The sequence below is a fragment of the Phycodurus eques genome, chromosome 13 (assembly GCF_024500275.1).
Source record: "Phycodurus eques isolate BA_2022a chromosome 13, UOR_Pequ_1.1, whole genome shotgun sequence".
NCBI lineage: Eukaryota > Metazoa > Chordata > Actinopteri > Syngnathiformes > Syngnathidae > Phycodurus > Phycodurus eques.
In genome coordinates, this window is record NC_084537.1 from 22,894,026 (window position 1) to 22,907,043 (window position 13,018).

Below are 13,018 nucleotides of genomic sequence, written 5' to 3' on the forward strand. Positions count from 1 at the left end.
CTGGGGGAAGCGAGCCCGCGAGTCGTTCCGCGCCGCTTTAATGTCCGACCGTGCGGCCCGCCTGACGCGGTTGGCCCCCGTGTTATGAGCGCGGCGTAAACAAAGCATTAAGTCATCGTAAATCACGGCCCAACGGACGAGGGGAGCAGAGATGGCAGCTCCTCCGCTCCTCCTTCGGTCCCAATGTGTAAGATCATTATTAAAATTGCAGCCCAATTAAGATAATGCTAAATGACTTTCCCCGTCTCCCACTTTGATGTGCGGGGGGATTTTTCTGCACACTCCAGCGGAAGGAGCGGTGGCTTGAAAGGAGCCGGGAGGGGGGGGAGACAATTGCTCCGAGCTCAAAGCTTTGATGTCGAGAGCGTTGCGTGTAGTTTGATTGGAAACGTGCCTGATTGCTTCTGTGAGATTCATTTTAGACAAAGCCTCATTTCCAAAAGTGAACGCTACATCTCATTTGGTGCACGCCGCAGACGACGTGAACTTTTGGCAGAATGAGCGGAGGTTGTGCGTGCTTGCGTTGCACTCTCGGTGAACTCGTCTCGGTGGCCACGGGCCCCCTGAATGCTGAAAAATTGCTTCTTTTTTTTCCCCCTTCTTCTTCTTCTGGTCCATCTTGTTTCCATGTTCAATATGTGGAACAGGACATGTTTCCCCACTGTGGTTGACAACCTCCACAGCACCCTTTGAGATTTGTTTCATCCACCTGAAAGCCAGTTTCCTAAGTACCTGGGATGTGTTTATTATCTGGTCGGTGGGTTGGTTAACGGCGACTTGCCCCACTTGCTGGTTACGCAAACCAGCAAGTGTGTTGCTGTAACATCTATGACCTGCGTAAAGTCTTGATTTTGGTAAATACTTTAACGGAAAGAACTACTCAGCCATAAATATAAAACAATCAAAACACATTACGCGCAGCGTTAAATTAGCGCGGCTTCTCTTTCCACGTGACCCCGTATTATTATGCCGATGTGCAAACTGACGCGCCGTTCGTACCCTCAACAGCGTCGCATCACGTGACAATATCTTCGTCAACCGAGAATACCCTTGAATTGTTAGTTACTCAACCAGTCAGGTAGTTAGGTTAGGTTAAAATTTATTGGTTAATTGATCGTGGGGAATTCTGTGTGTTTGGAAGCAATTGCTGATTAATCCTGTCTCAAGGCGACTGAGTCCCAATGGAATGCACTACTTGGCTGCAACCAGCAGAGGCGCTGTTGATTTAGTCGTAACTCGTCCGTCACGGTGTCAGCGAAGGCGTACACATCCAAGTTCTTGGCTGTGGCACGGAACAAAGAGTTCAGAACATTCGGCGACAGATCCTCCTATCCGAATAAAGAAATATGTGTTTTAAAAGAATCGATTTAAAATTAATCTTGGGGCATTTACGGTAAAATGCCAAAAGACAATTCTAAAAAAAAATTACAGGTTAAGTTGGTATGTCAAAATATAGTGTTTTCCGTAATGTGCATTTGTTATATTTATGGAAATGGAGTTGCAGACGCACGGTGAATTTTTGTACAATTTCTCAAGGAATTTTTGCGGAATTACATTAAAGACAACGCAGAAAAAAATAGAGCGATATGAATGTTCGGCAGCACACCAACATGCTTATATGAGTCTGCAGCTTTTCTTCAAGAGGTCAATCTCATAAAGAAAAAGAAAAAAAATCCTCTTTCCATGCAGGATTTTTGTCTTTGGTCAAATGTTAGCGTTCAGCCGTGCACTGTCTATTGTTCATCGTCGCTCCCTTTGTCTCGGTGTTCACATTTGCCCGACCAGTCGCTGTAAACACAATGGCGAAGAAACATCAGAGGGCCCTTGCACTGGGGATGTTTACATGAGCCGAGAGCCTGGAGACGGAACGCAGATACCAGCGGCGATCTGCGGAGGGGGAAAAAAAAAATAATAATAATCCGCAAACACCATCTGGCCAGCTCACACCTGCACGCCTCACGAGAAGTTCACGTTAGTCTCGTAAAGGTCGGGTACACACATACCCATTTGTAAAATCTTAACACATCCCACAGGTTCATCGCGCAGGTTAGTTTGATCGGAAGGGGTGAGTTTAACACGAACGATTGTCGAGCCCAGACTATTTTCTTAGGAGATCGTAGAGGAAAAATCACTTTGAACACATCCCTCATCACAGAATAACAGCTAAGGAAAATCTTTCATTGACTTCCGAAAATCGTGTCTTTGCTGACTTTGATTTGAACAAGAAAAAAAAAGAATCAGCCCGATTATTGGCATGTGTACCCACACCGAGATCGGGGAGGGGAAAAAAATATAATAATTCCTCAACTCATCCCACAGAACAGGATAATCACTCAGGATAATCTTTTAGGAACATCCAATAGTCAGGCATTTGTTGAATTCGATCACAAGGGATGGAAAACACTCAAATTTGTCCCGATTATCGGTATACATGCACCCCACTTAAGTAGGACAACAATGTCTTTCGTCATTTCTTTTGTGTTCTCCCTCCTCATGTTTGTTATTGTACAAATGTTCTTCACAATGCAATCAAGCATGCGCACGGAGGGAGGGGTGGAGGGGGGGTGGGGGGGGGTTGGTGGGAGAAAGAAAAAAAAAAAAAAAAAAACGTGAAGAAAATGCATTAACTGTCCAGGGAGTACACAATGGCCCACTGAAAGAGGCCGTCGGGAGGAAGGGGTTTCATCTGCAGGGGTCAAAGGTAACGTTGTCCATTGACACAAGCTGACAGCTGATATTTGAGAATGGACCGCTGTTGTCCTAACGCCATCACGTACGTGTTTTAGTTGAGCACCAATAAAGAACTTGCAGTTAATGGACTTGATTCTTTTTGCAGGTTATACAATCCGCGTTTAAGTGAGTGAGATGTCGTACACGTTTGCTTTAACACGCATTCGAACGCATGCACGCACACACACGTGATTGTCAAGGGTACACATAGTTCAGAAGCATTTTCGGATTTAAATGGTAAGCGTCGCCATCGATCTGCTGTCCGATAGATAAAGAACAGCTGAGTTAGATGACGACACGTTATAAAGCCTGCTCGTGTTTCCTGATTAAAACGATATCGGTTCAATTGTCAGACGTTATCAGATGGGAACGCGGGATAGAAATTCTAATATAGAGTAAACAGGAATGTTTTCAGTCTGTGGTACGACTTCAATTTCATAGCTGGGACAAACCGAGTGGGTTTTCCCCCACCTAGCACCTTTAATGCAGTTTATAATACAGTTATGTGAAGCGTTCAATAATATTAGTCAGCATAATATACTTGAAATTATTTGCAATAAAGATCAAGTCTAACCCTACACAACGAAACAATGAGATCAGATGAGATACAATACTATAGACAGATAACAACACAAATAAATACGATGTAGATATGATATGAATAGATACAATACAATGCAGAGATCCAATATGATATAGATGTGATGCTATATAGGTAAATATGATACAACAGGTGCAGAGTAGGTACCGGTTGAGAAGACACGGATACAGTACATGCGATATACAGACAGATATGATACGTACGATACTGAGAGATAATGTACAGATGGATATGATACAGACAGATGCGATGCGATACACATAGATAAAATAGGATACAGATACGATGTGCTATGGTAGAGATAAGATACAATACAGACAATAGGATAGAAAATGATTCGGTACAGATAGCGAGGCAGATAGAGATAGCTAGCGAGCTAGCGAGTAGCTAGAGCAAGAGATAGGCAAAATACGGAGGATAGATAAGATAAATTGGATTGGGTTAGTGTGCAATTGGGTACCGCCGAGCATTTTCGGTTTCTTTTTTTGGAGGGGGGGGGGGGGGGGGGGGGGGCTCCAGTAGCGTTGTCATTCAAACGAACACATTTTTTTAGCGTACGTACTGAATGGAATCACGTGATAAACTGTCTGATTCGCTCCTTTCTCAGTTTAGTTGAGGTCCGCTGCGAGTCTGCGGCGCAGCGGAAAGTTCCTCGCAAACGGTGACGGCGGCGTGACGGCGGCTGAGGTACACGCGGGGGGGGGGCCGCCGACGCTCGACGGCTCCCGCCCGACAAAGCCGCCCCCGTCCTCTTCCTCCTGACAGTGTGGCCTGGTTCGACCGCGGTCCTCCCCCTTTTGCCATCAATTCAAAATAAATACCATGAAACCTCTCACACAGCATTATAAAATAACCATCCATAAATAAGTTCAGGTATATACAGAATGCAAGGTATGAAAAAATATACAATGTGTATGTATGTACAGGCTGTGTACTAAGACTAACAAAGACTAGTCAGGCAGCTACTGTAGATGAAATGTGCCACCAAAAGCTACAATCATCTGGTTTGTATTTTTGCGTTTACTTGACACGTTGCAATTGTTCTTCACAGTCTGCTAAGTTAAAAAGAAACAAGCACACTATTTTGAATACATCCATCAGCGGAACGGCTCTGCCTCCTTTTCATTACACAAACACAGGGCGTCACGTGACTTTCCGAATTCAAAGAGGAGTGGGGAATAATCGAGGAGCTGGCCTGTTGTCGACATCACACGCTTGAAGACGTCGGGGAAACAAAATAGAAGATTTTGCAGTTGGCCGAGCGGCGCGGTAGGCCGCTTCTGCCGGTAACGTATTGGCACTGACGCCCGGCGAGGCATTTAGATGACTTTTCCTGTGTCCACACGCACAAATACAGCATCCCCGCCGCTTTTCATCCCCGCATTGTCTCGTTTCTATTTCGGAGCAAAAGCAACATTCTGGCCTGCCGTCCGATCCGTCACTGTCTGCTGCGACACTCTGAAGGGACAGAAGAACCGCAGAGGTCAAACGGGTCACTTCCATGCACCTTGTCCACCTCTTTCCATCGCCGCCTCCGCAGGCGCCAAACAGGCTTCGGAATGGACTCGCTCAAAAATGCGGCAGTAAAAGTGGATATCTTCGTCCTTGACTTCTTCATATTTGGATGCCGCTGCATCTCTCCAAGTTGATTTACTTTCAAAGTGGAAGCCGTATTACGCAAGCTCTTTAAACACACACACGGAGGAAAATATTGTCCTACTTTATTTCATATTCACACGCATTTTGATTTTTTTTTTGGAGATTATGCATTTTGGGGTTTCATTAGCTGTAAAATATCAAAATGATACAAAATTAAACAATACAATTGTTCACTGGTGAATCTACACAATATATCAGTTCCACTTTTTTTTAATTGAACTATGAAATAAATTCAGATTTACACAGTATTCTCATTTATTAAGATGCGCCTGTGTACAATATTTGCCCTTTACTTATTGCTAATTGCATAATCGTGGAAAATGCTAATGAATTAGCCCGCAACTGTTATTTGAGTTATTTTTGCATGTTTTGTTTTTATTTTATTTTATTTTATTTTAAGTCTGCATGCACAAAAATAAAGCCCGTTTTTATCCAGATATAAAGCATTTCTGGACTTTTTTTTTTTTTTTTTTTTTTTTTGCTGGCACTCATTGCGCTTTTATTTGTAATGATTTCATGTGAATGTTTTCAAATGTTTCTGTCAATGTTTTCCCAGCCTTCAAACAAGAGGAGCCCCCCCCCCCCCCGAAACACACAGACAACTGCAGCTGGGTCTCAAATGGCCGCTGGGCTCTGAAAGTGTCACGCACGCACTTGACGTTTGCAGCCGATGGGGACGCGCGTGCACGTGAGCTGCTCTATTCGTATGGTGACACAACAATTTAGTCTTTCCTCACGTTCTTGCTTCCATTTCAGATGGCATTAAGAACACCAACAACAAAAATAAAAAGAAGTAAAATACTGAATTTCATTTCATTTTACTGCATTTAAGTTATGTCATTTGGTTTATTTTCTTTTTTTTTTTTTTCATTTAGTTGCATTTTACTCCATTTCATTTCAATATAGTTGAGTGAATCAAGGTTGAGCTCGACCATCACTTTTGGGGATGTTGTTTTTATTTTATTTGTTTATGTATTTGTATGTGTGCGTTGCATTTAAAAAAAATTAAACTAAAAGCCACACGTAACTGTACAAATAAAGCAACTAAATATGACGCCCCCCCCCCAATTTGGCATAATTATACTTCAGCTGTGCCATGAAAAATTTGAAATTGCAGCTTGAGATGGTGAATTTAGATTTTCGTCGGTTGCAGCCTGCAATCATCAAAAATATATCGAAATAAAAATGATCAACTATTTCCTTTCACTGCATCTAAATATGAGAGTTGTACTCTTTGAATGGAACTGCTGACATAAACCATCTTTTGCGCGATATTGGAATATATATCACGGTGTAATAAATGATTAGTGGGTGACGCTGAAGAGAGAACTTGTCTTGGGCGTGTGTGTGTGTGTGTGTCTGTGTGAGTGTGTGCGTGGGCGCGCGTCCGAACCTTCGACCGGTTTGGGCCTCAGCGCGCGCACGATCGGCGTCTTCGGCCTCCGTTTCGGAATTGGAAGCAGATGCGGAGAGATGCAGCACGCTGACCCGCAACTTAAAACATTTCGCACAGGGCCGAGTGGGTCACGCAGGTGCAACGCCCTAAACCCCCCGCCCCCCCCCCCCCCCCCCCCCCCCCGCCCGCCTCCCCCACCCCCACCAACTACCAGATTGCAAAAGTGACGCATCGTGCACGCGACAAACCCTCCAACGAGATTACAAGTACACGCGAGAGTGTGCATCGCCTACTTCAGCCCTTCAATTGTGCTTCATTCATCATCTTTAAAAAAAAATAATAATAATAATAATTTCAATAAAGTAAATCATAATTCACAGCGCGTGGGGGGTGGGGGGGGGGCTAATCTTTATTCATCCATATTTCTGGGATGCGAAATTAGACTTTGTGTCTCTTCTTTGTGCATTTTGCACGTTTAAGCCATGGAAATCCCATTTTACACGTGGAATTGTGGAGAAACCGTTTTCCAAACTGAAATGCTCCAATTGCCGCTATTCGAAAATGAGTGCCAGCGTGCATATTGCTTGCATGATTTAGTATTTGATCAAATAAGATCAGATATTCTTGTTTGTATGCAAGGATGCCGAATTCCTTAAAACATTTGAATTCATTATTTATGAATTCCTGATAACATTGCAATTAAATGTATTTCATTTCCTTCTTTTAAAAAATCAATTTATTATTGCGCATAACATTTTATTTTGATTTCATATTTTTCCCAATTTCATATGTATGTACATGCAACATTTTGTTATTTCTAATGCCTTCCACCACACTTTTTTTTTTTCATTTTAATTCCTGTATTGGATTTCTTCTTTTTTATTATTATTATTATTATTATTATACTGGACCACATAACGTATTCTAATATTTGATTTCATCGTTTTTAATGCCTTGTGCAACATAACATATGTAATTCCTTACGCCACAAAACATATATATTTATATATATATATATATATATATATATATATATATATATATATATATATATATATATATATATATATTCATACATATTTGTAAGCAGGACACGAGATATGAAGGTGGAGTCATTGTTTAAAGTGAAACGAGGCGTTTTTGTCTTCTCTATCCAGTTTGGGCCTTTTTCAGGAATGTCGCAGAGCATTCCAGGGGGGGGGGGGGATTAGTAGGTTAAGGGAGGTGGGGGGGAATGGGGTCCCCAGATGCTTCGGACCGCCTAAAATAGAAACATTGTTTAAATGTCAGCGATGCCCCAAAATGTGTTGATATTGAAGGAAGTATTGTCGATAGGTTTTCCTTTTGGGTGTAAAGTTTGGGGGTCCTGGTGTATTGTTGGGGCCCGTCACGCTCCACTTTGACCCCCAAGCATGGGGGAAGAAAAAAAAAAAAAAAAAAAGATTCCAGCGCGCTGATTGGATTCTGATTCCTTCCTGACCTGGAACTGTTCCGTGAACGCGCCATCAATCTTTGGACTAACACGACGCTTGTTTGTTATTAATGCAAAAAACGCAGAAAAGGACACGTGATGACTTTGTGGGAGGCTGAGTTCCAATTGTTCATTTGGCACCTTTCTGATCTTTGCTTTCGATTCATCTTTTCCTGCCATTAAGTCCATTCAACGAGAATATACAGAATTCGCAACATTTTTTCTTGTGACGTCAACGTAACGACGACACGAGTTTGGTTTCAGGATCACGCCAAATTTGCGCGCACACACACAAAATACTCAAGAATAGCACATTTCAAATAAGTTATAATCAACGTGTACAAAAAAAAAACTGAACTTTTTTTAGTATTCAAATTTTAAAAATGCATTCCCCAAAATAAACATTATTATTAATTATTATTTTTATTGTTGCTCCGATTGACCAAATTAATATCAATGCGCATTTTCATGCACTGGGTATAAATGTCAACCCTGCCCTATAGATATATATATATTTTTATTATTTTATTTTTTTTCTAAATTGTATTTAGTATTATTCCATTATTGCCGCGAAATGATTATATTGCGTTAGAAAATAAAATCACTCCAGAAAAAACGTTGATTGTGATGAATTATTATGATTTATTTATTTTTACGATATTTCCGTATTTTTTTTCCCCACCAATTTTTTTTTTTTATTGTCACAATAAAGCTGTCTCATATTTGAACGCAACCAATAAATCATTTTATGACTTTTCTAAAGCTAAACTTTTGCGGCTTTTTTTATTTTATTTTATTTTTTATTTTTTTTAAGCGAGTGTGACAGTCAAATATATATATATATATATATATATATATATAGCATGTATGTTATAATTTTTGTTATATTAGCACATGCATCCAAAACTACTTTTATCCATTAATATTCATGCGTAAAAGGTCCAAATTACGGACAGTTAAATGTAAACTATAGGAATTTCCCTATAAGTGACTTCTAAATGTTGAAGATGACGTTGCGATATTGACGCATCGTTCATTTCATCTTTTAAAATGTAAGAATTATTCATAGAACGTCGGGGATTTGAGGCTGCAGAGTGACGAATTTCACCAGCATCGAAAGCCTACAAGAAAACAGTCTTTTAGAACGCCTGAAGCTCACATAAAATGACCATTTATTAAACAAACAAGCAAAAATCCTTCCAAAACAAAAAAAAATTAATAATAATAATAAAATAAAAATACTTCTCAACATATGATGAATCTTTCAAATAGTATACGGCGATATACACGTTCCTTCAGTCACTTTTATAATGGAACACTTTTTTTTGTTGTTGTTTTTTTTTTTGTTTTTTTAGTAATTCAGTTTAGGAAACACTGTTGTGTGTGTGTGTGTATGTGTGTGCGTGTGTGTGTGCGTGTGCGTGTGTGTACGTGTGTTTGGTCCATAATATCCTGGCTACAGTTTGGAAATAAATTACTATATGCAAGTTACACGTCCATGAAAAATGAAAATAAAAGAGACATTTTTTTTACATATTAAGCAAAAAAAAAAGAGAGAGACTTACGTGTTATTTGCGGTAACACTGTTTAGAAAGATGGTGTTTTTTGTTTGTTTGTTTGTTTATTTGCGTTCTGTCCATTTTGGTGAGGATGGTGAAGGATTGATTTGGGGGGGGTGGGGGGGGGCGCTGAATGGGACTTCGGGACTTCACGATCAGGTTGTTGTTGTTGTTGTTCGAATCAGAACTTGCTGCAGTCATAGACAAAAGCTCCCGAAGTGCGATAGATGGACTGGCCCGGCGGGAAGGACATCTGGCAGCTGTTATTCCCGTTGACCGGCGAGTTGTTCAAGCCGATTCTCTGGGACTCGAACATCTCTCGCACCGCGTGGAAGTTCTGCTGCTGCGCCGCCGGGTAGGCCGCGCCCAGGTGGCCCAGGTCCCCGGCCTGGTTGAGGTACCACGAGGTCAGCCTGCCCTGGTGGGCGTGCGCGTGGCCCTCCTGGCCCGAGTTGAGGCCGCCGTGGCCCTGCAGGGAGGACGCGGCGGCGGTGACCGCGTAGTCGGGCAGGGTCTCGTCCTGCACGGCGGCGCCGGGGGCGGCCAGGTGGCCCGCCCGCTCGCCGGCGTACAAGCTCATGGCCTGCATGTTGCAATGGTAGGTGGCGTTGGAGGTAGCGGAGATGGAGTTCTGGTTGCAGGCGGAGCTGTACGCGGACGTCTGACTCGGCGAGTAGCTGAGCGTCAACGACGGGGCGATGCCTGTCCTTGCGGGGGGCGGCTCGGGAGCCCCTTGCGGGGACCCCCGCAGGGAGGTCATGATATTGTCTACGCTGAAGCCCTGCGCCGAGGCCTGGCCGTGGTGGTGCTGCTGCTGCTGCTGCTGCTGCTGCTGCTGCTGCTGCTGCTGGCGGTGGTGCTGCTCCGGGGCCTCCATGGCCACCATGGAGCGGTTGGACGGGATGCTGCCGTGCGGGCTCCCGCTGGACATGCTGCTGCTGTCCGGGCTCTCGATCTTGGGCACGGCGCTCAAGGACGGCGAGTCGGCCTGCGGGGGCGTCACGGTGCCGTTCTCCGTCTTAATATCCTGGATGCGGACGGGTTGCGAGCCGGCCTGCTCCTGCTGCGGCTGCGGCTGCTGCTGCTGCTGCTGGCGGGCCGGCGCGTCCTTCTGCAGCCGGTCCTCTTTCTCCTTCAGCACGTCCTTCTTCTTGAAGCGCCGCCGCCTGCGCAGGAAGCTGCCGTTCTCGAACATGTTGTACGAGTCCGGGTCCAGGGTCCAGTAGCTGCCCTTGCCGGGTTTCTTGTCGTCGCGCGGCACTTTGACGAAGCACTCGTTGAGAGACAAGTTGTGGCGGATGCTGTTCTGCCAGCCTTGCTTGTTGTCCCGGTAGAAAGGGAAGCGCTCCATGATGAACTGGTAAATCCCGTTGAGGGTCACCTTCTTGTCGGGCGAGTTCTGGATGGCCATGGTGATGAGCGCGATGTAGCTGTACGGCGGCTTGACCATATCCTTGGGCTGCGGCTGAGGGGCGTACGGTCCGTAGGCGCGCGCCATCCCGGCCGGGTACTGCTCGTGCGCGGCGTGGCCGTACATGTTCATGGGCGCGGGCATGCCCGCGTATCCCCCGCCGGCCGCGGCTCGGTAGTAGCCCGGGTCGCCGCCGATGTACGGCACGACGCCGAGGGAGTTCGGGCTGGAGACGGAGTAGCGCGCCTGCATGGCTTCGGCTTGTCCCCCTGAGAAAAAAAAGGTCGGTTCCTGACCGCCAACAAACTAATCACAGCTCCCTTTTTAATAACTTAAAAAAAAAAAAAAAAAAAAAAAAAAAAAATTAAAGAAAAAAAAAAAAAAAAAGAAGAAGCTTTGCGTGTTTTTAAGCCGTCCCCATCGCAGAGCGTTTGGAAAACTTCTGCACTTTGGACATCCGTCACCACGCAGGACTTTTGCGCAGTTAAATTCTTTCCTCCTTTTTGCTGCCAGTGAGGCTCCTCCTCGCTCAGGGCCACCGGCGTCCAATAGCAAGTGTGGCAGGGGCCCCCGGGAGGGAACGGGGGCTGGGGGGGGGCGAATAGGGCGGGCGCAGCCCCCTTCAGGCCCACGTCGAGTCACAACAATCCGATGAGGAAAGAGCGACTTATCCTCCAAATGCGTAAATATCAGCCAAATATGTCAAATTGTCACCACAACTCATTCTCTTTCTTTGGTTGTCTCCTTTTTGTATTATTATTATTATTATTATTATTTTATATATTTTTTTTAATATCAATCTAGCAGATGGCTGCTGAGATCAAAGTCCGGTCTAGGCTCATTAAAAGGCAACCTTGGGCGGAGAATTGCGAAGATGTGTTCAGGGGTGGGCTTTAAAAAGTCAGGGAGCCAAACGGTGTTTTGTCATCAATGTTGAGCCGAATGATCTATTGGGGGGCTTCTCTTCTTGCAAGACTCACACTTCAGTGTGATACTTTTGTAGAAAAAAAAAAAAGTGTGGTTGGGGGGGGGGGGGGGCTGGGGTTGGGGCTTCAATGCACACCGTGAAATCGTCCACAGTGACTGTGAGGCAAAGTTACACTCCAAATAAAAGTGCGTAAGCCTTTGCACGTCGTCTTAATTAAAATGTCCGCGCGGTGCTCGGACGGTTTCTCCTTACATGGACCCGGGCATGAACCTTTTTCCACCGCCGCGGGGCTGTTTGCACACGCAAGCCCACCTTCCATTTCATACCGCGAGTTGCCCACCCTGCAGGCCCCCTCAACTCCTGCACAATTGAGGCTATTCAGCCTACATTACCTTTGTGTTGTTGTTTGTAACGGAAAATAGGACGCATTTTAATTAATACGCGCATGGGTATTTGTAGACAGCCCATTAAAATTCAGCTCAGGACAATTTATTATACCGGACGTGAATATACATTTTTTAAAAAATGTCCGTCCACGACTGTATAAATATAGATCCGTTTAATAGGAATTCAATACAGTGGGTTGGCAAATTCAGGGTGTGAGGAATACAATCTTAAAACTTGAAAAAGAAAAGGCAAGGGGGAGGTCAAGTGACGAATGGGAATGTGGCTCCCTCTAGTGCGCACAAAGGGAACGTCCGAACACACAAACAAGCAAAATAAATAAATAGGGACGCATGCAATTGGTTGGTCTGAGCAAAAAAGATTTGACAGCCAATTGCGACAAGCAACAAACGTCTGCAAACATGAATACGTTCAATAAAATAGAATTAAAGTGTTGCATATTGATATTTTTTTGGTTTACAACCTCGTGAAATCATTGTTGATCGTTGCTGCGAGAAGCCGGTAACACGATCGGTGTCTTACATTGATGAATATGATTCATTATTCACAACATATCATTCAAGTTAGTTTTGAGCAAATGTGTGTGTGTGTGTGTGTGTGTGTGTGTGTGTGTGTGTGTGTGTGTGTGTGTGCGCGTGCGTGTGTCGTCGCCCGGCACCCGAGGAGTCGCTTTCACTTCCAAAAAGCTCGGCGACCCCAATTCCAGCGTTACGCCGGAGAACCGCTGAATTCGATTTTTAAAAAAAAAATAACATTTGCGACATTTCAAACGTGAAATACAATCAAACATATTAGAGTGACACTTGTAACAATGCATAGAGCCTGCTTTTTTTTTTCGTAATCCAGTACAGTACATTT

The 13,018-nt window shown here is 44.1% G+C and overlaps 1 protein-coding gene across 1 annotated transcript; it reads right to left on the bottom strand.

The window, feature by feature from the left end:
* Positions 1-1,820: 1,820 nt before the first annotated feature.
* foxc1a (forkhead box C1a) lies at positions 1,821-11,124 on the bottom strand. The gene is made up of 2 exons (XM_061693206.1): positions 9,423-11,124; positions 1,821-1,887 (listed from the first exon to the last, which is right to left on the bottom strand). The coding sequence occupies exon 1, from the start codon at positions 11,077-11,079 to the stop codon at positions 9,598-9,600; it is 1,482 nt and encodes a 493-aa protein (XP_061549190.1). The 5' UTR covers positions 11,080-11,124; the 3' UTR covers positions 1,821-1,887; positions 9,423-9,597.
* Between the last annotated feature and the right edge of the window lie 1,894 nt (positions 11,125-13,018).

What these genes read in the sequence shown, in the direction of transcription:
- foxc1a (XM_061693206.1), bottom strand. Translation starts at nt 11,079, where the DNA reads ATGCAGGCGCGCTACTCCGTCTCCAGCCCGAACTCCCTCGGCGTCGTG.